We start from the raw sequence: 24,657 nt of genomic DNA, 5'->3' as shown, positions 1-24,657 counted from the left end.
ATTACCTTTTGAACAGAATAAGCGCAGCATAGCAGCACAGCCAAGAGTTGCTTCCTGGGTTTAATCTTGATCTCTGGTTTCGTCTGTGTACAGTTTACACATTCTCACAATGTCAATGACTGTGCTGGCTTCTCCCGGAAGCACCAGTTTCCTCTCCCAACCCAAAGAAGTGCAGAATAATAGGTTAGTAGGCCATTGGTGGAATCTGGGGGCGGGGGCGCTGGTTGATGAAAATGAGGAAACAATATACTGTAGGATTATGGTAAATGGGGTTTGATGTTCTGCATGGATTTGGTTTCCAAACTGCATCAATCTATGACTATGACTCTATGGTAAAGTGATATCCTAATCGGGATTACAAGCTGAGAGACACTGAAGTAAGGGGGCAGCAAATTTACAGAAAATAAATGTAAACTGCTTTACAAGAAGGGGGGCCTGGGACAAAATTATAAGAATGATTATCTAGAATGTATTTCTGTTGAGTATAATATTTTACTTCAACCTCTAAATATATTTTGTTCTTTACACAGATCACCAGCGTTCAAGGAACCGGTGTTTTTAAAGATTTTTCAAACATCCAATTTGTCAATATCAGTGGGATGATAGAAACAAATGACCCAATAACAAACATCATAACATACAACCAGGAGCTGGTGTATCTGTATTCATGTTCCTACCCTTTGGAGTACTTCATCAATGATACCAGGCTGGACGTGTAAGTAGATGATTTGCTTATAGTTTGTTTAGCTGAATCCACTTTGAAGCAGGATTTCGGAATTAGAATGCACCTTTAGAAACAGGAGCTTTAAGTTCATTTCGGCTAATTCTTTTATCCATTAAGAATTCTATAGACAGTTGATAGTTTCACATCTGACAGGGTCTACCTAATTAAACCGGCAACTTTGGGACCTGGCCATTGCCGTTTCACAGAAGATGCCAGAGAACAGAAATTGACCCCTATGTAAACATATCAAAGGTAGAACAAAGCTTAAAACAGGAAATAATACTGTGGGGCGGCACGGTTAGCGTAGAGGTTGGCGCAACGCCTTTACAGCGCCAGTGATCGGGACCAAGGTTGAGTCCCATGCTGTCTGTAAGGAGTTTGTATTAATGGAAGCAGATTCAAATGTGCCAGACCACAAGAATTACCACAGGGCTCCAGATAAGAGAGGTACGAACTGTACATTCAAACAAAGCAGCAGATTTTAACAATATTAATCCCTCACCCCAACTTCTTCACCACCTCATAAGCTAATAGCGTATACACTTGTAATAGTTGATACCTTGTAAAAGTTGACCCCCCCCCCCCTATTTTTAGACCAAAAATCTGGTCATTTCCATACATGGCATGTCAAAGTTGACCCCTCCCCTATTTTTTTGACTCAGCCGCTGGATAACCGGAGCTCCTGATGTCCTGACCATGGACTCTCGTCTAGGCCCCAGCCGCCCGGCTACCGGAGCTCCCGATGAATTGTCCACGGACTCTCACCTAGGTTCCAGCCGCCCGCCTGCCGGAGCTTCTGATGACTTGTCCACGCACTCTCAACTAGGCTCCGGCCACCTGGCCACTGGAGATCGTAACACCCAATTGTGGACTCCCACCTAGGCCCCAGCCATCTGCCCATCAGAGCTCCTGAAACCCCGACTGCAGACTCTCGACTAGGCCCATGCCGCCTGTTCATCTGAGCTCCCGAAGCCCCAACCACAGATTCCCACCTAGGCCCTGGCCACCTGCCCATCCAATTCCTGATGCCCTGAATGTAGACTGGTCACCTAGTCTCAACCATGTGAGCTCCCAATGCCTCGAACGACATAGGTACTTACCCCTGTCAAAAGTAGTATGCATGTAATAGTCAGGCCCCTAAATTTTACCCTAAAAATTGGTCCACAAAAAATTGACTATCGCATGCTGTAGTGCGCGTCAAAAGAATCAAGGGCTTGCTGATCCAAACCAAGGGTTTTATTAATTAGAAGACTGGAGTGTATCACATGTAGGTCGACAAGTCCAGAATGACCTGGTCTGGCAAGGAGCAACCCTTTAAGACCTATCAGTAGGCGTGGCTAAGCTCTCAGCCAATCACAGTCATCCTACACTACAATCTGTACATATACACATTGGTGATAGAATCTGTACTATCACACACGCGTAATTATCGACGTTATCTACTACATTGCACTGCTGGTCAGTAGTATCATAATTTAGAAGAACAGAAAGTTTATAACTAAAAAGGAGGACTTTGGCTCATCATGTCATCTAAAACAGCTACACAGCCTAACCCCATATTAACTATAAACAGAAATAGGATCAAGATTGCTCTATTAGACAGGGTGACACATCACACTGAAAAGTCAATGATAACCCATAATGCCAAAGCTCTCTTCCTACTTTCACCTCCACTCTGTAAACAGCCTGATTGAAAATCATTTCTCGGGATATGTATTCTGTGCTGGAATACTTCTTGTGATCATGAGTAAATCAGGATATTATAGGATCGAATGCAGTGGTTCTCCACCTTTTTCTTTCCACTCACATCCCACTTTTAAGTATTCCCTATGCCTTCGGTGCTCTGTGATTAGTAAGGGATGGCTTAAGGTGGGATGTGAGTGGGAAGGGAAGGTTGAGAATCACTGCTCCAGATATACTGAAATAGTTTGCTTGAGAAAAATTGTCATTGGCCCATTTCCTTTGGAGTAATGAAACCGTGCACATAACGAGTCAATGAGCTATGATTAAAACAGAGATTTTTGAACTTTTTCCTTCCACCCACCTACCACCTTAAGCAATCCCTTACTAATCACAGATCACCGATGGCATAGGGACTACTTAGTGGTATGTGAGTGGAATGATAAACCACTGATCTAATGTATTAAATATGGAATCATAGACATTTATGGCATGGAAGGAAGCAAATCAACTCTTCTATGCAGGAAAAAAGAGGTGCATGAAGCTAATGGCACTTTCAATCTGTAGCCCTGTAGGTTAAAAACTTCAAGTGCCAAAGAGGTAGTTTTTAAATTTAATAAGAGCTTCTGATTTAATAAGACCTTATGGATTTTTATCACAATAAGAAGATTTTGATACATTATGTTTACTGATTGATTTATGTGATTTCATTTATAGTGCAGGAGTAAGTATAGCTATCAAGGACAATAATGGTACTTTCAGAAGCACGCTCACACTTCGCCTTTACAGTGTAAGTTATTTGAGTACCTAAGTTATCGACTTTTCAAAGCTAGACAAAAAGTGAATTCACAGTGGACAAATGTACTGAAGTGTATCTAACCACCAAACCATTAATTCTAATTAATTTACCTGTATGTATCAAATGTATTCCAATAAAGATGCTTGGAAAGAAGCTGAAGATTTGGAAGCAATGCTCGTTGTTACTGGGTTATTAGAGTGTTCAATTTTCTGTTCATTCATTTTAAATACACGGAAGATTGATGGGGTTCCATTACGGAAAAAACTTTAAAAATAAGAATGACTTAAAAATGCAGTGCATGGTACAGGTGGAAATGCTATCCCAATGGAAAGAATAAACAAAATTAAACATTTACAGAAAGGATAGTTCAAGCCAGAAAAATTGATCTGGTCATGTAAGTAGAAAGCAAGCAGTGAGGAGTAATGAACAGATGAGCACAGTGAGGCAGGGCAAGTGGAGTGGTGTAAATGAGCCCCTCGGATTATTTTAAAGGCAGGGTAGTAGTTAGTGCTCAGACAATAGAAATAATGAAGAAAGCAGCTGCGATTTGGTCTCAATCAGAAAGCGATCCTTGCACCACAGTTACCTGATATTGCACAATAGCAACGTCTACATGAATGGTAAAAGGGAGGAACTGGTGGAATTCATACAGCTGTTACAGTTGTGGACATTTTCAATGAAATGATTAAATGACAGGTTTTAACCCACCACAAAAGCAAAATACTGCTGGACAATAGAAAAAAAAAACTCCAGAAAATACTGGAAACACTCAACAGGTCAGGCAGAACCAGCAGAGAGAAAAGTAATAATTCAGATCAATGACTGTTAGAAATGGAGAAAGAAATAAATCAGATTATGAGTTGCAGAGAAAGAAGAAAAGGGAAATTCTGGGATTTCAAACCCAGTACTTGACGGGATCAGGATTCGTTAGGTGGTAAAAGTAAAAACCAAATCCTCTTGCTTAGGTTTACAAAACATTCCTGTTCAGTGTGAGTTTAAATGGCTTGTTACAGGCACTGTATGTCATATGAGGGAAAGCCTTATAAATAAGTATGGTCTTGAGATCTTGCATAATGTCAGTGAGTGAGGGAAGATACAGACGGAGATGATGCTAAGGCAGATCACATGATAGTAGAAGCTACATGGTGAAAATGCATCAAACGGTTGTCAAAGCCAGACTGGGTTGGATGAGAAAATGGTGTCTGAAAGAAAAAATATAAATGGCTAAACAACTAAATTAATGTAGAAGAATAATAAAACTCCCACGCCAAGAGTATGCTAAAACTATATTGTCTTTCAGGACTCAGATTACAAAAGTTCATTAATCATCCCAGACACAGGACTCATCTTGAAAACCAAAATTTACGTAGAAGTGAAAGCTGTCAACTTAACCAATAGGTAAGATGAATAACAAGAATTTTACTTCTAAGGTTATATAGTTTTTCTTCTATTTTACAACAGACCATAGGCCCCAAAGAAAAGCCGCACATGAATTAATGGGATATTTTCACAAATTATAGGTTTGTACTGATTAAAGCTCATATGGCTCTTGGGTTTTTATTTAGTCTTGAAGGCAGAAATTAATTAATGCAGGCCATCATTTGAGAAATAATAGATCAAAATGAGAAACCATCACTAATAATGGAAGTATTTATTTGTGAATTGTGTTCCCGTTAAATGGCGATTTGATATCATGTCACTGGGGGAAGAACCTCTCGCATGTGAATCATATTTGGTTAATTAAAGGTCTTCTTAGTCTTCTTTTTTAACTGAAGACAAGGTGGGCCATGTTCATGGACAGTTTCCTGCACTGCCCCATTATAGTCATTCCCAGTTGTTCATTGTAAACTAAAGTTCACCTAATAAAATATGATTGGCAGATTCCATGTCCGGCAGGGCGTCAGTATCTTATTAAAAATATCCATATGGAATTGTAATTTCCATTCAAATCTGCAGAATAAAATTTGATTTGATTTTCAAAACAAAAAAATAGCATCACACCATAATACAGGCTGTTTGGGTTAAGGAAATTCAACCTTTGCAGAATTGGCAAACACTATTCAATCTTAAATATAGAATAAAACTTGCTCTCATAAAAATAATAGATGAGTAAACAGAAAATTTATTTTTCCAACTTGTCTCACATGAATATAATGTGAATATAATGCAACACACCTGAAAAGCAAAGGTCACTTGTACTCTAAGAATAAACTCCTATACACGAATATTGTGCAGCATGGAGCACTGATTGCAATAAGAAGTGCCAAACTTAATTTTGATTTTTCATGTTAATGTAATACTGATTTTCAATACTGAGATAGCAGTATCTTACTTTCATTTCTATAGACGTAATTGAGAAGGATATGGATTGTTGTCACCCACTTTCATAAAAATCCAAAATAATAGGCATTGCCTCTATTTTATCTGGCAAACACCATTTGAAATTGCAGGCTATTTTACTTTTGATTACTCTTGGTTGGGTGTTTATTCCAAAGGAAGACAGCCCCCATGGAACTCTGAGACTACAGCCTCATTGAAACTCAGCAGGCTGCCTGCATCATACATTTTGAATTTGTCAGCTTGAGACCACAATGCAAGGGAAATTCCTGAGCATTCTCACAATAAGAAAAGACAAGTGTCTCGAGTAGAACCTGTAACAATAATTCATCGGTTAAGTTTGGAAATGGCTACTTTTCAAGATTCCTTCATTGCCATGTAATAGTGCAGAACATGTCATATTACACAAAATCGCCTTCTTCCTGCCGTCAGGCAGATAAAGAGTCGCCACTAGTGTTGCTCCACACAGTGACAGAGAAGGAGAAGCTAAAGAGCATCCCTTCAGAGTCACTGAATGTCTGCAGTTTCACCTGCAATGCTCCTACAGCCTCTGCAGCCCCACAGGCTCTTATATGATCCACAGCCAACCTGAGCTCCAGATCCAAACCTCTGACACGATCGGGAAGCCTTCAGTGCCCGAGACCCTTTGGGAGCTATTTATTTTTATTTAGACTTACATCACAGTAACAGGCCCTTTCAGCCCACAATCCCGTGCTGCCCAATTGCACCCAATTAACCTACAACTCCATACGTTTTGAAGGGTGGGAGGAAACCGGAGCCCCCGGAGGAAACTCATGCAGACACAGGGAGAACGCACAAACTCCTTACAGATGGTGCCGGATTCAAACCCCAGTCACTGGTGCTCTAACAGCGTGGTGCTAATTGCTGCGCTAACCATGCCGCCCTTCTTGCCCTCAGCACCCTCTCGGATCCCAGTTCCGATATTTGGTTACCATGAACCAGTCTCCAGCAGCCTGCAGGGGTCACCCGACCACAAATCGCCCACAGATTGTGAGTTCCTCAGCCGTTGAACCCCTCGTTATTCCGCAGAGGATGGTGACCACAGTCTCCTCTGCTTTTCTGCAGTGGGGGTGGGTGCTCTTCCCTTTTCTGGTGCCGTGCGCTGGTCTGCTGCTCCCTGGAGTCTGCAACCTGTCGTAGCTGCTGCCAAGCACAGGTGATGCCATCTTGAGCACAGACCCTGAGGTTGCAGGATTTTAAAATAAAATAATTAAATTAAAATAAAATACCATCAGATCCTTTAACAGGCCGCTTAAAGCTTGTATTGAGCTCTCGGCCTTAGAACAGGTTGGTTGAAACCTTTGGAACAGTGCTTTGTCTCCGCTCCACACTCTCCTAGGTCTGCATCAGTGTCAGCTATACCATTATAGCAGCTCTGGCAACGTCACCATTTTTTTCTTGGAACTGATCAGAATTTGTACTGCATTTGTTCTGCCAACTTCTGTCTAAGTTAGAGATTGAAAATAAAAAAAAGTTCTTTAAAAATTTTATTTTATAGGGGTTGTAGGTTAATGAGGTATTTGGGCAACACAGGCTCATGGGCTGGAAGGGCCTGTTACCATGCTCCATGTCCACATTTAAATTTTTTAAAAATCACAGCACAGAAGAAGATGATTCCTGCCATTTAAACTCGTGCCACCCAATTACACCTAAATTAACCTTAAACACCGAATGTTTTGAAATGTGAGAGGAAACTGGAGTACCCGGCTAAAAGCTTACTCGGACACTGGGAAAACATATAAACTCCTGACAGACGGTGCAGGATTCCAACCTGGATCACTGGTGCTGTGATAGTGTTTGCACTAACCGTTACACTAAACTTTTCCACATCATGGGAATTTTATTTTCTGAACTGACTTAGAAGCAGTTACTGGCCCCATAAATGCAGGCAAAGTCAGATAAAATTGGTACCAGAGTTTAATGAGAAATTAACTTTCTGTCTGGAGCATACAAATATTACAATTTAAAAGACTACTTACAGGAAGTAATCAAAATATATTAAAAACTTATGTGAAAATGCTTGCTGTATATTTATCATGATTTATCTTCGACCACATAGGTTCAATGTCCTTCTTGATCGTTGCTATGCTTCAACTTCACCATTTCATTTAAATTCTTCCCAAACTTATGACCTCTTCGTTGGGTGAGTGCTCCAAATCTAAAGGTTACTGTGAAATTACCTTTCATTCCAATTTAATAGCTTCTCACAGGTTTGATCAAATATATTTCACCCCGTTACAATTGTAATTTACATTCCAGTATTTCTTGAATGTCGGTGAATGGACAATTTAGACATTGAAATTGGATCATCCGAAAAGGCAGCTATGCTGACTGTTCTCACAACCTTGCATTTGGGATGAACTATCAAGGCCAACGTTCCTTGTTCAGGCGACAGTGTATTGGAAACAAGTTATATCTGAAACCCAGAAAGAGTCTCTCAATTTATTCAGATCTGCAGTAACTAACTATTGTTGTAAACAGAAGTGACCCTCTCTCATTTATCTCAGGGCAACATAAAGATAATAAAATGCTGACCACTTAAAAAGCAAACTGAGATTTCACGGTAACAAGTAAGCAAAGAATTCTAGTAAACCCACCAAAATGCTGGAGGAACTCAGCTGGTCTATTCAGCATCTATAGGAGACAATAGACTTTTTGGGCCTGAGCCCTTCTTCAAGGAAACACCCCACCTGGAGTATTGCGTCCAGTTCTGGTCTCCAATTTTGAGGAAGGACATACTAGCTATAGAGCGTGTGCAGCGCAGATTTACAAGGTTAGTTCCAGGGATGGCGGGGTTGACATATGCTGAAAGGCTAGAAAAACTGGACTTGTATCCGATGGAGTTTAGAAGGATGAGGGGGGACATGATTGAGGTATACAAAATCATCAGGGGGATAGACAGGGTGAAGTCGGATTACTTGTTCCCAATGATGGGGGAGACGAGGACGAGAGGGCATAGTTTAAGAATACAGGGTAGGCCCTTTAGGACGGAGATGAGAAAACATTTTTTTACCCAGAGAAGTGTGAATCTGTGGAATGCTCTGCCACAGAGGGTGGTAGAGGCAGATTCACTGATTATGTTCAAAAGAGAGTTAGATAAGACTCAAGTGGGCAAAGGAGTTAAGGGTTATGAGGATAAGGCTGGAAAGGGGTACTGATAGTAGTGATCAGCCATGATCTGTAAAATGGCGGTGCTGGCTCGACGGGCCAAAGGGCCTACTCCAGGTCCTATTGTCTATTGTCAAAAAAGGCAGATGCAGGATATATCAGAAAGTCTCAAAATTCAAACATGGGAGAGGAATCCAGACCAACAAAAGGTGTTCATTGGATGTGGTAAAGGACTAGGTAGAATTGATCATGTCTGTGCGAAAGGAGACAGGCAATGGAGAGATGACAGGAGAAGAAGGGGGTTTGGGGGTGGTTTTAATGAAAGCCAGAGAAATCTATATTAATGCCATCCAGTTGGAGGGTGCCTAATCGGAAGATGTGATGTTGTTCCTCCAATTTATGGATGGCCTCAGTCTGGCTGTGCATGTCAGCAAGGGAATGGGATGGAGAATTGAAATGGGTGGCCACTGGGAGATTCATGCTATTGTGGTGGAAAGATCTGAGGTACTCAACAAAGAAACCTACCAGTCTGCATCCAGTCTCTCCAATGTAAAGGAGATCTCAGCGAGAGTAACAAATTCAGTAGATGACCACTGCAGATTCGCAAGAGAAACGTTGTTTCATTTGGAAGGACTGTTTAGGGCCCTGAATGGTGCTGAGGAAGGAGGTATGGGTGCAAATGGAGCATCTCCTACGGTCACAGGGGTAGGTTCCAAGGGGACGATTGGTGGAGAGGGAGGAGTTGACAAGGGAGTCACAGAAGGAGCAGCCCTGTGGAAAATGAAGAGTGGAGGAAAGGGTAAAGATGTGTCTGGTGGTTGGACCACGTTGTAGGTGGCGGAAATGGTGGAGGAGGATGTGTTGAATGTGGCGGCTGGTGGAGTTGTAGGCAAGGACAAAAGGAATCCTGTCCTTGTTGCGCATGGAGGTGGAGAAGGCCAGGCCAGGTAATAGAGGATATGCGGGTTAGGGCTGAGATGATGGTGGTAGAGAGAAATTCACATTGTTTGAAGAAGAAAGACATCTCTGATGACCTGGTATGTAAGTCCTCACCCTGAGACGGAGGAATTGTGAGAATTGAATGAAATCTCAGAGTCTCAGGGTGGGAAGAGGTGTAGTCGAGCAAGCTGTGGGAGTTGGGGGTTTATAGAAGATGTCTGTCGAGCGTTTGTCTCTCGAGATGGAGATAGAAAGATGGAGGAAAGGGAGAGATGGGTTGAAGTTGGGACATACACAGGCAAGGCCCCTCAACTCTTCTCCTGCTACATCGATGACTCTACTGTGGTGCTGCCTCATGTACCCACGATGAGCTTATTAACATCATCCACTTTGCTCCTTTAGATGCTGAATAGGTCAGCTGGATTCCTCCAGCATTTTGATGTTTTTACTACAATCACAGTATCTGCAGCCTATCTTGTTTCTCTCAAAGTCATCTAGTTCTATCATGTCATCTCTCAGCCTTCTCCTTCGCTCCACTGAAAAAAATATACATGGTCTCTTCTGATAATCCAGGCAACATCCTTAAGAATCTTTTCTGAACTCTCTCAAGTTTAAACAACTAGGACAGCACATAACACTCTATGTGGTCTAACCAGCAGGTGGGTGCAGCAGATATTTATCAGCTTTGAAAATACATGTTCGTCAATGCAACTGCTTACTCAATCATAGAAAGTCGGACTTTTCGTCTAACAGCTTGAATCATGGGAACTGCCCGACATCATTGACACTGTCATTGTCTCCCTACTATGGTGTTTGAAGTAGTTCTTTTACTGGAGATGGCCCTTTTATCCCCAAAAGGGTGACCCTTCCTGCTTCAGGGGTCCAAATGTTTACTACTGAAGGAAAGCATGTCTCCATTGTGATTGACTCAGCCACAAGTTTATAACCTTCATCAAATGTGCTGCAGTTCTTTGTGAATCCTCCTTATTTTGTGCACCTTTTGCCCATATGCTCTGCTAAGTCATATATGTATCAATATTTCAATTCACATTATTTATATCTCATAGTATGACAATGTTTCCTACAAATCCATGTTTGTTTGGCCCACAAAATCCCTTTTCATTGTTGAGATAAGAGCTAAAACCATTTATTCAATTTTTACAGATGCAATAATGAGCCACAGACCAACATTGTGTCTAATGGAAAGGACCAGTTTGCGAGGTTCTACTTTGAAGCTTTCCGGTTCACTGAGCACCGAGATCTGGCTGTTTCTACCTTCTATCTACATTGCATTACACGTCTCTGTGCACAGACTGCTTGCAATGAATTTAATGTGAGTACAGGACATACTGTTTTTGATCTGACATTCCGAGCTTCCAGCTCTAATTAGCGGTCTGCTGGGGCTGAATTTTTGGCTATCTGCAGGCAAAAATATGAACCATGTCCCAAACTGCATTGGTGAAATCATCATTCAGGCAGATTCTAAGAATTTCTTTGGATACACAAGAGAATTCATACACTGTAGTAGAATCCTGAGCAAAAAAACAACCTGCTGGAGGAGCTTGGTATTTTGTGGTGTTGGCTAGTGGATAAAAGAGGGTAGGGAGAAATTAAAAAGAGGGAAGAAAAAGGAACATCAGATCTATGATGTGGTAGAATGAAAGACAGATCAATTGAGAAAATAAATGACTGTACAAGAAAATGTTAGGTAAAGAAATGAGATCCAGAAGAGGTACAAATGGGAATGCCAAACTCATTTTGTGTCTTCATAGAAAGGTGAGGTGCTGTTTCTCAATTTTAATGAGCTTTACTACAGTATAGCTTTGTAATGTATTTTATATCTAAGGATTGAAAAATTCAAGATGTAAAGATTTCTGATACACTCTTCATTGATAAATCCCATTTGCTCTACCAATTTTTAGATACAGAAAACATTTTTAAAACCATGTTTCTTTTCCTTTTAGAAATGTTCCAGAAGAAAAAGAGAAGCACCCCTCTCACTCACTACTTCAGTACCGGATGAGTTGTCCAACCCTTCAGTAATTAGCTCCAAACCTGTCATGACCAAGAATGATAATGGTACATCTTCTTTCATTCATTTTAAATTAAAACGCACATAAAATATGAAATGTATCATTGGCCATTAAAATGAATAACAAAATGTTCCAGCAGACAAATACTGAGGCCAGTATTGCCATGTAGTTTTCTGATAGAACTGTGTACAAGTATGGGAAACTAGATTCCCTCCAATAATCATCCCAATAACACTTGTCTAATGTAATGTTGTGGGGACAAAATCTTTATGAAATTACCTTTTTTGTCCTCAGTAAATCCTTTGACTGTAGGGATTGATATGGATTGTGGAATATAAATTAAGTCATCCGCAGAAGCTTGTACATTTGCTCCATGGAGGCATGCAAGTTATAATGAAGCTTCAACAAAGAAAGCTCCATGTCCCCCTGATGAATTGGCCCTATGGTGAAGGGAACCCTATGCAAGGTGAACCCACAAAAGGCAGCAGGACCAGACAAATATCTGTCAGATACTGAAAGACAGTGCAGACCAACTGAAGGAGGTCCTTACAGATATCTTCAACATGTCACTTTAGCAGTCCATCATCTCTGTGAGTTTCAAGAGAGCCTCCGAAATCCTGGTACAAAAGAGGGCAATAGTGACAGGCCTCAATGACACTGGCCTCCATCATTATGAAATGCTTTGAGCATCTGGTGATAGAAATTATCAAAGGTCATCTGCCGGAGACACTGGACCTATTTCAATTTGCCTACAGATGGATCCATTCCTCAGCCTTGTCCACCCTGATCCATCTGGAGAACGATGCTTCATACAACTGGCTGCTGTTCATTGACCTCATCTTGGCACTTAACACAATCAGTCCCCAGAGACTGGAGGAAAGGCTGTCCTCGATGGGACTCAATACCCCTAATGGAAAGACCACAGTGTGTCTGGGTCGGCACAGTCGCACTGAACACTGAGACACCTCAGGGATGTTTCAGCTGTTTCGTTGAAACAGCCCTGAGGTGTTCAGCCCACTCCTGTTCACGCTACTGACCCACAACAGCAACGCCAGATCCAGCTCTAACAGAGTCATCAAGTTTGCAGGTGACACGATAGTAATTGGTCTCATCTCAACAACAATGAGTCGCCCTACAGATAAAAGGTGGAAAATTTTGTGAAATAGTGCGCGAATAATGAAAGTAAAACACAAAACTCTTCAGACACCGTGGTGGAAATAAAAACACAATGTTGGAGAATCTCAGCAGGTCAAACAGTGTACTTTACAGAAGTGAACTTCTTCGGTTTCTCCCTCCCTTCCCTTTTTTCTGACTTCTTTCCTTCAGCCCTCTGACTCCTCTTGCCATTCACAGAGCCATCCCTCCCTCCCTTATCCACATATTACCTCCTGCCTTTGGGACCGTGTTTCTCCCCCTGCCCCTCCTCCCCCACCATTTTGTTCAGGCCCCTGCTGACATTGCTTTTCATACCTTGATGAAGGATCAAGTCCAAAACATTGGTTATATATCTTAATCTTCACCTCATAAAGTACACTGTTTGGCCTACTGAGTTTCTCATGGACAAGACAAAGGAGGTAACTGTGAACTCCATGAGGACTAGGCATGGCCATCCTCCACTGTGCATTAATAGCTCAGTAGTGGAGAGAGTAGAGAGTACCAAGTTCTTTAGAGTCCACTTAATAAGTGTCCTATTCTAGACAAACAACATCTCTTCATTTGTCAGGACAGTGCAAGAGTGATCCTTAAGAAGACTGAAGCCGGCAGGGCTACTAGCCACTGGCCACTATCTTGTCAGCTTTTTATGGGAGCTCTTTCAAGAGCGCCCTGGTCAGCTGCATCACAGTGTGGTACAGTTGCTGTGGAGCATAGGATTGAAGGTCAATCCACAGGACCATAACAATGGCTGAAAGAATCACTAGCCACTTTCAGGAGGCCAGAATACCTAACTGTAAAGCCACCTATTCTACCCCAATGAGGCTGTTGAATGGCCACCTGAAAGTGGAGAACCCAGCCAGGAGGAGCACTTACCTAACCCTCCTATACCTGTAGGTATATTCTCCGGCTCGGAGAATCCCCTGTTGCATCTAAAAGCAGCAGTGGGACTACGGCCACAGTCCACAGGAGCCAGCGTTCGCTCTCCTTCAGCCGGCATGTTCAGGTGACAGAAAGGCATCTTTTCCACGGCCAGCTGAACGTCCCAGCTGCACTCCCCCAGCCATCTCTGCCGACACATTATCTGCGTCCGAGCACCTGAAAGCGGCTAATGGTGCCTTTCCACCACCCCACCATCCCCCGACCCTCCCATTGATGTGATCGTTGTTTGAAGAGGGCTTGCAATATCATTGAGGACCCCTATCACTCTGCAAGGAGCATCTTACAGCGACTCCTATTGGGAAAGAGATCCAGGAGTATCAGAGCCAGAACCACCAAGCTGAGAAACAGCTTCTTCCCAAGGGCAGTGAGAATGCTGAACAACTGATGAACTGCTCATAAAAGGCTCTACTATTTATTTAACAATATTTATTTATTTTTATATATGTATATGTACATTTGTCTTATGTGTTATGTCTGGATGTGAGTTTGCATGTGTTTGCACTCAGGACTGGAGAACGTTGTTTCATCGGATTGTACAATCAGATGATAATAAACTTCAATATTAAATTACAGATCTAAACTACAACCGTCTCAGTGAGAACTTGTGTCAAACAAAATTGTCTCATAGTTCCAGCACTTTTCTCAATCTTTCTTACTTCAACATTACATCTCACGTCCAACAAACTTCCTGCAGGAGTGGAGCTCATGGGAAGCTGTTCAACTTGCTGAGTCTACACTCCAGAAACATGGTCACCCCAACCCCAGTAATCGAGCTGCAGTGTGCAAACTTTGCTTGTTCTTAATGTACACTGAGCTCAAAGACATTGTCAAAACTTTTTCAGACAGATACGAGAGGAGCTGCAAGACAAAGGACATTCTTGCTGTGCCATACAGACTTCTATAAAAAAGGTTACAGCAAAATCTTGGAAAATGTGGACCACTTCCCAAATTTTGACAGCACAGCTGTCAGGCATCAAAGTTGAAATTAACCATTCCCAGCACAGTCTTTTCTTGACTGAAGAAGGCACCTAGAGATCAAGACTTCCAACAGCATTAAACTTGTGGTCTACCATGTCCCTCTGTATGCTTGTGAGAGCTAGACTAAGGCATTGGAATAACAAAAATATTATCTCCACAAAATTCTTCAAATAAGAAGTCAGTTTCAAAGTCCACTGCCAGAACAATATTCCCAGAAAGTGAGGCTCAAAGTTTGTTGATTAATCGGCTGATACTAATGCTCTTGTTGTTGGAGGGTGGTAGGGGGAATCAGGTGGAAGATAATAAGCATGACTAGTCACTTGGAAATAAGTAGTTGAATTAAATAGTTGGAATTTTTCTGAAATCTTGATGAGCCAAATAGCCTCTTTTCTGTTGTAGAAAATAAAGAATTCAATACTGATATTTTATATAAAACAAACTTCCAGTTAACTGATGCAAGTTTGAAACCACATACATTCAAGAACACTCATAATCATTTTGTTTTTTTTTACTTTTACCCACAGTGGTGAGCACAATTGATGATTCAGGTAAGGGAAACTATTGCTAAAAGACACTTGTAAATACTTCATAATGTACTTCATAAAGATGAAGAAACGAGGAGCTTCATAGCTGAACCTGAACATGTTTGTGACGAATACCTATGTGCATGCATCTTATGGTTGGAGGTCATTAGGTGGCAGCCCAGAATATGGGCATATGTACATCACTGTCCTCTCTCTCTCTTTCTTCCTGCTGCCCAAATCCATGGTACAGGGTGCCGAGATTGATTTTCTCATTCCAACAAATGCTTGAATCACATCTTCACTGATTTAGTATGAAGGGATCTGGAATTGTTGGAGCGTTGTAAGCAATGTAGAATGTCTTACTTCCTAAACATTGTTTAACATGTTGTTATTTTCACCTCTAGCATCAGCCTTAGCTGCTCAACGGGCATTAAGTGTGTACATTGGTCTGGGAATTGGATTGGGAATCTTAGCTGTAATCTTCATCATCCTGATGGCCACAGGTATACTTCTGTATCGAAGATTCCAGAGAAAACGCACCTTAAAATAAGCTGGGACGCTTGTAAAAGAAATAAACAATTCGCCTTTCACTGAAGATTCTGTGCACCATTCAGGCTTCCATTAGAGCTTTCTAAATTAGATATGATTCATTTTGTTTTAACCACTAGCAGTAGGAGCCGTGTTTTCTAGTGGATCTCAATATATACATATTCAATGCCATTTGAGAAGGAAAACAACTGATTTATTTTAACTGTATTTCTGCTGAGATCAGGTTTTGTGACTCAATGAAGAGGACATATTCATACATCTTTCTGCAATCATTACATCTAATTTTAAAAAGGGATTAAAAAAATGTCAGATATTACTTAAAATTTATACTTTTTCTACCCAAATAAGATTGTCAAAACAGGTTGGTTAAATTAGAAAATCTAGCTTTGCTTAATCATAGCAATGTCTTCTCCATTTATCTTTATGGAACTTTGTCTTTTTGACAAAATTTGCAAATGGGAAGCAGATGAAGAGAAATATTGTGAAGTAAGTAAATGAAACTGAAAAAAAAAATACCCACCACTTCAGCTGACATTGTAATACAGTAGAATAAAAAATAAAGAGAACTACTCCAATTATAGTGTGTATGACATTGAGTTGAATTATCCAGGAATATTCCAGATATGAACCCTAGTTTGTCTTTTTTGCTTAAGTTCAGTCTGGATATTGGTTTGAGGTGCCACAGTTCACAGCATAGCTAACTCTGATCATGGTGGGAAAGATACCCAATGCTCATTGCTGCTATGAAATGGCCTCAAGAAGATATCATGTGAGGTCAGGATTAATACCACTATCTGCATTCAATGCCTCTCTCCACATGTGAAGAATAATTACTTTATTGTGTACTTGTAGAACCATGTTCCTGCATGATCTATAATACTTTGCGGAAGAGGAAGGCAGATGCAGGGGGAAGGTGAGATTTGAGAAGGAACAAAATAGACATATTTAAGATTAATTTCATTCACTATAACTACGCCAAATACATTTCAATTTGGTTATTGTTCAGTGGTTGATTGCATGGCATAATTTAGTTGTAATATTTGAAATTAAAAATTGATCATTCATATGCAAGTGTTAGCAATTAAATAAGCTCCAGAAAATATACAGCATTATGTTAAAGGACTTATAGAAGAGCATTTCTTAAATTTGTGCCCAGACCATTTTAGATATTTGAGTGTCGGCTAAATTATACTACAAGTCTTGAAATGAAACTGCCTAATTTGTGATATTCACTGTAGCCGAGTGCATATTGGGGAAATATCAGCAATTGTGTCTACCAAATTGTAGATTAAAAGGCAAAGTAAGTTTGGTCAAATTAATTTTTAAAAAAAATCAGTGTTTTGGATGAAAAATAAATTGAAATTCTTCAGAAAAAATGAAAACTCAGTTCGATCTAAATGGCCCATCCTTTGAGACGGCCCTAGTGGCTCCTCCTATCACATCGCATTCCTCAGTCCATTCTCCTGCAGCAGAATTTCTTAGCCTTTGGTCCATGAGTTTGTTATCGGTGGTTTGCAGTTATGCAGCAAATGTAAATGTTATTGACATCATAAACAAATAATATGTAAAGCAGGGTTGTAAATTTCACAAAAAAAAGCAAGCATTCTCCAAAAAAGTCCCGTTGGTAGTCTGGGAAGCCCCCTCCCCCTCCCACTTCCCCTACTGGGGATCTATGGGTTTGTTGTAGGTGGTCCATGTAAGGTTGTCCTGTGTGGTGAGAATTACAGCTCTACAGCATCATGTACCTGAGCCCATATAACCTGTCACAACAGTATTCTTCTTTACACTTAATAAGTTTGATTTTTAAAAAAAAAACTATAACCTAGAAAGATTTTAATCTATACTAATTTGTGGGCATTATTTCTCATTGTATGATTTGTGCCCTATTTTAATTCATTCACACTTCAAAAACTTTAATCAGGTAAACAAAAAAGAGCATACATAGCCTTTTTATCAATGAAGACATTCTACTCAGACATATATACCAACAACTTACCTCTCAAGTAGAATACAAAAGTCTGCAGACACCGTGGTTGAATTAAAAACCCAATGCTGGAGAATTTCAGTGGGTCAAACAGTCAACTTTATATAGTAAAGATAAAGATACATAACCAGCGTTTTGGGCTTGAGCTCATGAAGGGCTTTTACTTGTTTTGATTTACCCTTCAAGGCAAGCAATCTCCTGGAAATGTGGAACAATAAGCAAACTTGCTAAAAACTCAAAAAATGTTTGTCGGGGTGAGGGGTGGGGGGGGGGGGGGCAGCGGTGGGATCCTTTGATGAATGTTACCATTTCAAGTTATTGAATCGTTAGCCTTTATTCGTTTTTCAGTTGAAATGTTAAAATGAGATTGTGTGTACTCTCTTGTAACCAATGCCTTGACATTACCTGAAGAGGAATGGAGTTCTCTCTCATACCCCAGCCAACAGTTATCATTAAAACAGATTGTTGGTCATCATCATCACAGTGCTGTTTGTCGAAACTTTCCACGTTGATTGTTGCATTTCATGGTCATGTAGAAAGTTCACCAGCATTATTGCAAATTACTTCAAAAAGAACTTCTTTCTAGAACTTCTCCAGGTCTCTTTCAAAGGAGGATGGGTAATCCATACATGTTTTAGTATTCCATTGCAGAAGGAACAACACTGTGAAAGAATGTGACATTTAACTTTTTTATAGACACCCCTTAGTTTCTCTCTCTCTCTCTCTCTAAATTCACAATAAAATGTTCACCACATTAATCTTTCACCATTTATTTTTAAAAATTGCTATTTCCCCTTTGCATCTGAATTTCTCCAATGAAACCCACTGCTTGCCCAGTAACTAATAGTCCTCAGATTGATCACTCGGATAACTCTTTTGTGTGTGTGTGTGTGTGTGGTTTTGTGTGTGTGTGTGTGTGTGTGTGTGTGTGTGTGTGTGTGAGTGTGTGTGTGTGAGTGTGTGTGTGTGGTTGTGTGTGAGTGTGTGTGTGTGAGTGTGGTTGTGTGTGTGTGTGTGTGGTTGTGTGAGTGTATGTGTGTGTGGTTGTGTGTGAGTGTGTGTGTGTGAGTGTGGTTGTGTGAGTGTGTGTGTGTGTGGTTGTGTGTGAGTGTGTGTGTGAGTGTGGTTGTGTGTGTGTGTGTGTGGTTGTGTGAGTGTGAGTGTGGTTGTGTGTGTGTGTGGTTGTGTGAGTGTGTGTGTGTGTGTGTGTGTTTGTGTGTGTGTGTGTGTGTGTGTGTGTGTGTGTGTGTGTGTGTGAGTGTGGTTGTGTGTGTGTGTGGTTGTGTGTTTAGGACCTCAATATTCTTTACTCTGTATAAGGATCAGAAAGTATACGATGTGCATTATGCAAGGGGCTTGTATACTGAGATTGTGGAATCTTTCAATTACACTGGACAACAATTTTTTTTGAAGGATTTTCTTCCTGAAAAAACAATTTGGATTTTGATAGACAACTTCAAGATGAATGTGGAGATCATTTCAGATTTGCTATATCACAGAAACTTAGAGAAACATTAAATTAACTTTTATTGAATTTAGTTTAATTGAATAATGATGCTGACACAACTAACAAAATATTTTGCGACTGATTTTCATCTGATGCTTCTCGAGTCAGTGACCAACAATAGTCAGCCATCAACGATGGATTCCATTTACCCTGATATTGCTTTTCCATGGTCACAATACCCTGGTGAAACCTTTCGCCATGTTCGTCACTGACTGTGTACTAAGATCAGCAGGGAAGACGTCCGAGTGCGAATGCAGGAAATTAATTTTCAACAACAGGTTGCATTTCATGGTTTTATACTTGAGTGGACTTAAAATATGACAGGAAATCACAAAAATACTGTGAATTATATCTATAAAATGGTACATGATAGGAAAACGTTAGGTGCTTTTTGTAATCAGCTGCCCAAAATCCATAAAATACACCCAAAAATGTTCAGGAAGCAAAATCTTTGTTGTCCGGTGTTATCAGTAATGCTACTCAAATCTATTCAATTTCTCAATATATTCTCCAGAAAGCTTGTAAACTATGTACATGGCCCTTTGTGGATGTGCCTCATGACATAAGCTGGCATTTTCCCAAACCAAATGCTGAACATTAGTGGCAGTTCAAAGATTAAGGCTTAATTTCTTTATTTTCTAACCTTCAATCATCGGTATTAGGGCATAGAGTCAAGAATAAACTTCCAATTGTAGTTTTTAAGCTGGTTATTTATCCAACTCTTTGTAATCATAATTTCCCACAAATTCTTAAGTGTCAACATGAAACCTTTTCTGAAAATCCCATGCTGGTAGATTGGCCAAAAATAACTTATCCACATTTACCTACTTATAAAATATTTTTTCCAGGATTATTGAAAATATTTTTCTAGAAGTTGTTAAATATAGCTGTTCTTTAGAACTTAGATATATTTTGAACCTTCTTTAAATTTCCAACTTCAGAATCCAAATTTGTCAAGATTGAATGAGTGCAAAGGAATCTGAAATCTTACTGCTTTTTGAGGTTGTTATTCTTCATATGTAGCTAATGTTTTCAATAATTTTCCAATGCATTTTGGTAAAAGTATCTACAATTTATTTCTCCCATTCATTATGGCACTTTATGTTATACCTATATAAATATGAGCTCTGCATTTGCTGAATCAGTAAAGATTCCACATGCCAAAATATTGCAAGCCATCCATAACTGAGGTATTTACATTGTTGTACTTTTGTGTATGCTAATAAATATTTACTCTGTTGAATTGGCATTGTACAACTGTGAAACTGTATCCGTATTTTTGATTATATTTCACACACTTTTCGTGGACTCGCAAAATGGTCTCATCAAAGTATTATCAGAAAGCATTATTACCAAACCCTGCTCACCATGCCTAGAAGTTAGGGAAAGTGCTTGAAGTTTAATTTTACTTTATACTCACAAATTACTTGCATTCAGTCCTAAGATTTGCATCCGCAAGCTCAACGGGAGTGTGGTTACAGACACAGTACAAGTCTCCCAGACTGACACTATACTCTAAGTTTTACCATAGGAAGAGATCTCTAGATGGACAGAGAAAAAAAGCCAAAGGTGCTTTCAATGTCTCTTGAAAAAGTGTAAATGCCAGATTGACTTCTAGAATCTCTGAGCCATGACTTGGCACTTTTAAGTAATCCCTAGGCCATTGGTGCTCTGTGATTAAGAAGGGATGGCTTAAGGTGGGATGTGAGTGGGAAGGGAAGGTTGAGAATCACTGTTCTTGACCCAATTGTTACTGAAATATTTTGCTTGAGAAAAATTGTCATTGGCCCATTTCCTTTCGAGTTCTGAAACCGTGCACATAATAAGTCAATGAGATTGTTTTCAAACCTTTTCTTTCCACCCACATACCACCTTAAGCAATCCCTTACTAGTCACTGAACACCAATGGCAAAGGGAATATTTAAAGTGATATGTGAGTGGAAAGAAAAAAGTTGAGAACTACTGGCCAATAACATTGAAGTATAATTTTTTCTTGTTTATTTCTTTGGCTTGGCTTCGCGGACGAAGATTTATGGAGGGGGTAAAAGTCCACGTCAGCTGCAGGCTCGTTTGTGGCTGACAAGTCCGATGCGGGACAGGCAGACACGGTTGCAGCGGCTGCAGGGGAAAATTGGTTGGTTGGGGTTGGGTGTTGGGTTTTTCCTCCTTTGCCTTTTGTCAGTGAGGTGGGCTCTGCGGTCTTCTTCAAAGGAGGTTGCTGCCCGCCAAACTGTGAGGCGCCAAGATGCACGGTTTGAGGCGATATCAGCCCACTGGCGGTGGTCAATGTGGCAGGCACCAAGAGATTTCTTTAGGCAGTCCTTGTACCTTTTCTTTGGTGCACCTCTGTCACGGTGGCCAGTGGAGAGCTCGCCATATAACACGATCTTGGGAAGGCGATGGTCCTCCATTCTGGAGACGTGACCCACCCAGCGCAGCTGGATCTTCAGCAGCGTGGACTCGATGCTGTCGACCTCTGCCTTCTCGAGTACTTCGACGTTAGGGATGAAAGCGCTCCAATGGATGTTGAGGATGGAGCGGAGACAACGCTGGTGGAAGCGTTCTAGGAGCCGTAGGTGATGCCGGTAGTGGACCCATGATTTGGAGCTGAACAGGAGTGTGGGTATGACAACGGCTCTGTATACGCTTATCTTTGTGAGGTTTTTCAGTTGGTTGTTTTTCCAGACTCTTTTGTGCAGTCTTCCAAAGGCACTATTTGCCTTGGCGAGTCTGTTGTCTATCTCATTGTCGATCCTTGCATCTGATGATATGGTGCAGCCGAGATAGGTAAACTGGTTGACCATTTTGAGTTTTGTGTGCCCGATGGAGATTTGGGGGGGCTGGTAGTCATCGTGGGGAGCTGGCTGATGGAGGACCTCAGTTTTCTTCAGGCTGACTTCCAGGCCAAACACTTTGGCAGTTTCCGCAAAGCAGGACGTCAAGCGCTGAAGAGCTGGCTCTGAATGGGCAACTAAAGCGGCATCGTCTGCAAAGAGTAGTTCACAACAGCTTCAAAACACGTTCCATAAGTTTCAGTATTGGGCACTCAACTTCTGATAGTTTAAATTCAGGTTCAAATTTATTATCATCCAATTGTACCAGTACAACTTGACGAAACATCATTCTTTGGTCCTTGGTGCAAAAATATGCAAACGCACATCCAGACATAACACACACATACAGACAAAATGATAATATGGAGTACGTATATACATATATAAAACCAAATAATTCCTTAAATTAAAGGAAAAATGTATGGTTGGCAAATTAATTAATCACACACAGATAGATAAGAAAGTAAAGCCCCTTTCACACTTGCAAGTGATCCATGAATCAAATGCCAACAGACCTTTAAAGTGGCAAGTGTGAAAGCAAAATCAGCTCAATGACGGCATTAGATGATGTCATCTGACCGTCAATCCTCGGCATCTGCAGATGCTGGCATTGCAATCAGGCAACTGTGAAAGGGGTAATTGCATTGTGGAATTGAAATGACTCAAGTTGATGCGTGAGTGCACGAAGAAAAGACTAAAATGAAGGTATAAACTTTGCCATGGGAAAGTCGCAGTGAGAGAGAGAGAGAGAGAGAGAGAGAGAGAGAGAGAGAGAGAGAGAGAGAGGAAATAAATAGCAATAAATTCAATACCAGACAATTTTTAAACAGCGTGGAAAAATTGGTAGCTCTTTAGAGCACAATTTATAAAGACCATGGGGGAAAAAGCGATGGTGGACCTGACTTCCCAGAATGCTATGTGGCAGAGAAACCCCTCTATGAATGCTTCATGTATGCAGCCAGGCTTACAGCCCTTTCTCTGCTGCATGGAATTCCAGGAGGGCAGGTCTACCATCACTTTTTTCCACTGTATTTATAAATAGTACACGATACCGCTACCAACTTTTCCACACTGTTTAAATTGAGTGCTATAGTGGCACCAACTTTCCCACCCTGTTTAAAAATTGTCCGGTATTACTATTTATTGTTCGCCCTTTCCCACGGTCCCTTATAAAGGTTTATATAGGTCGACACAACAATAACAGGAGCTGAAGGGTTCATATTGTGCTATACATAAAGTTTAATTATTTATAATTAGGCATGATTAATTTTGTTCAAGTATAAGATCATAATACATTGATCAGGATTTATGGCAGGTTCACCATCACTCGATGCATCATGACATCACTGGTAGAAGGTAGAACAGTCTTGACCCTGGTGATGGCTCCTTGCAAGTGTGAAAGCAAGTGTGAAAGGAGTGGTCAAGTGTGAAAAGCCAAACTCCCATTCCTATCCCAGGTCACTGAACGGCCAAATTACAATATGTAATTAGGAAATCTCACAGCAGATCATCATTACGCGAGGCACGGAAGACAATAATAGCAAATTCTTTTTAGTTATATGGAGGATGGGTGAGTCTACTCAAGGAGTACTTTGCTCAGAATTGTTTTACTTATCTAAGCATGGATGTAAATGCATTGGAGGAAATTGTTTCACCAGATTGATAGATGAAAATAAAGAAGACGATCTTGAAAGAGAAAGTTGGGCAGGCAGGGCACTGAAGTTTAAAGTGTGAAGTAATTTGACTGAAATATAAAATGTTGAGGGATCATGACTGGATGGATTTGACAAGGACATTTTGTCTTGTGGTAACATCCAGAACAATGAGTTAACTGTTTTTAAAAAAAGGGACCACCCATTTAACCTAGACGATGCAAGTGTTTTTCTCTTTGAAACTTCAAGTGGACGTTTTGAATGCAAATCAAACAGGGAGTGCTGCGACAGGGGTAGATTTGAGATTTCCGATTTATTGTCAAAGTACATACATGACATCACATACAACCCTAAGATTCCTTTTTCTGGTGGGCGCAGCAGAATTACCACTAATTGGTAGTGCAAAAAATAAACTGTACACAGCATAAACATGTAAACAAATAAAAGAATGTAACAAACTGGCTGTGCCATACAGAGAGAACTAAGAAAATCAATAAAGCGCACAAGTAAGAGTCCTTAAATGAATTTCTGAATGATCTTATCATTGAGGATTCTGATGGTGAAGGGGTAGCAGCTGTTACTGAACCTGGTGATGTGAAGTTCAAGATTGAATAAAGAGGTGTTGCAAAGATTAAAATCCGAGACACAGTGGTTGTGGTTTGCGAAAAGCAGCTGCATATTCAATGTAGAGAATTTTATATAATTTTCATAGAATTTGGTTGTGATTTTTGAGGTGCCAGAGGTTTAAAGCAGAGTGAGGAATGTCTACATGCACTTTAGCTATGCCTTTGACAAGGTTCTGCATGGCAAACTGCTCTAGAATGTTATAATCATGTGGTATCTAGGTAACCTAGACAATTGGGTTGGCAGAGTGGTACTGGAGGACTGTGACAA

At 40.6% G+C, this 24,657-nt stretch overlaps 1 protein-coding gene across 1 annotated transcript; it reads left to right on the top strand.

Moving 5' to 3' along the window:
• Positions 1-242: 242 nt before the first annotated feature.
• On the top strand, positions 243-17,982 carry LOC138739749 (zona pellucida-like domain-containing protein 1). The gene is made up of 9 exons (XM_069892334.1): positions 243-332; positions 531-715; positions 3,122-3,194; positions 4,504-4,601; positions 7,621-7,704; positions 10,773-10,941; positions 11,573-11,687; positions 15,238-15,261; positions 15,642-17,982. Exons 1-9 carry the CDS (start codon positions 267-269, stop codon positions 15,785-15,787), a joined length of 960 nt encoding a protein of 319 aa, XP_069748435.1. The 5' UTR covers positions 243-266; the 3' UTR covers positions 15,788-17,982.
• Positions 17,983-24,657: the final 6,675 nt, after the last annotated feature.

Source organism: Narcine bancroftii, chromosome 7 (assembly GCF_036971445.1).
Source record: "Narcine bancroftii isolate sNarBan1 chromosome 7, sNarBan1.hap1, whole genome shotgun sequence".
Lineage (NCBI taxonomy): Eukaryota > Metazoa > Chordata > Chondrichthyes > Torpediniformes > Narcinidae > Narcine > Narcine bancroftii.
This window is presented reverse-complemented; position numbering and strand designations above follow the sequence as displayed.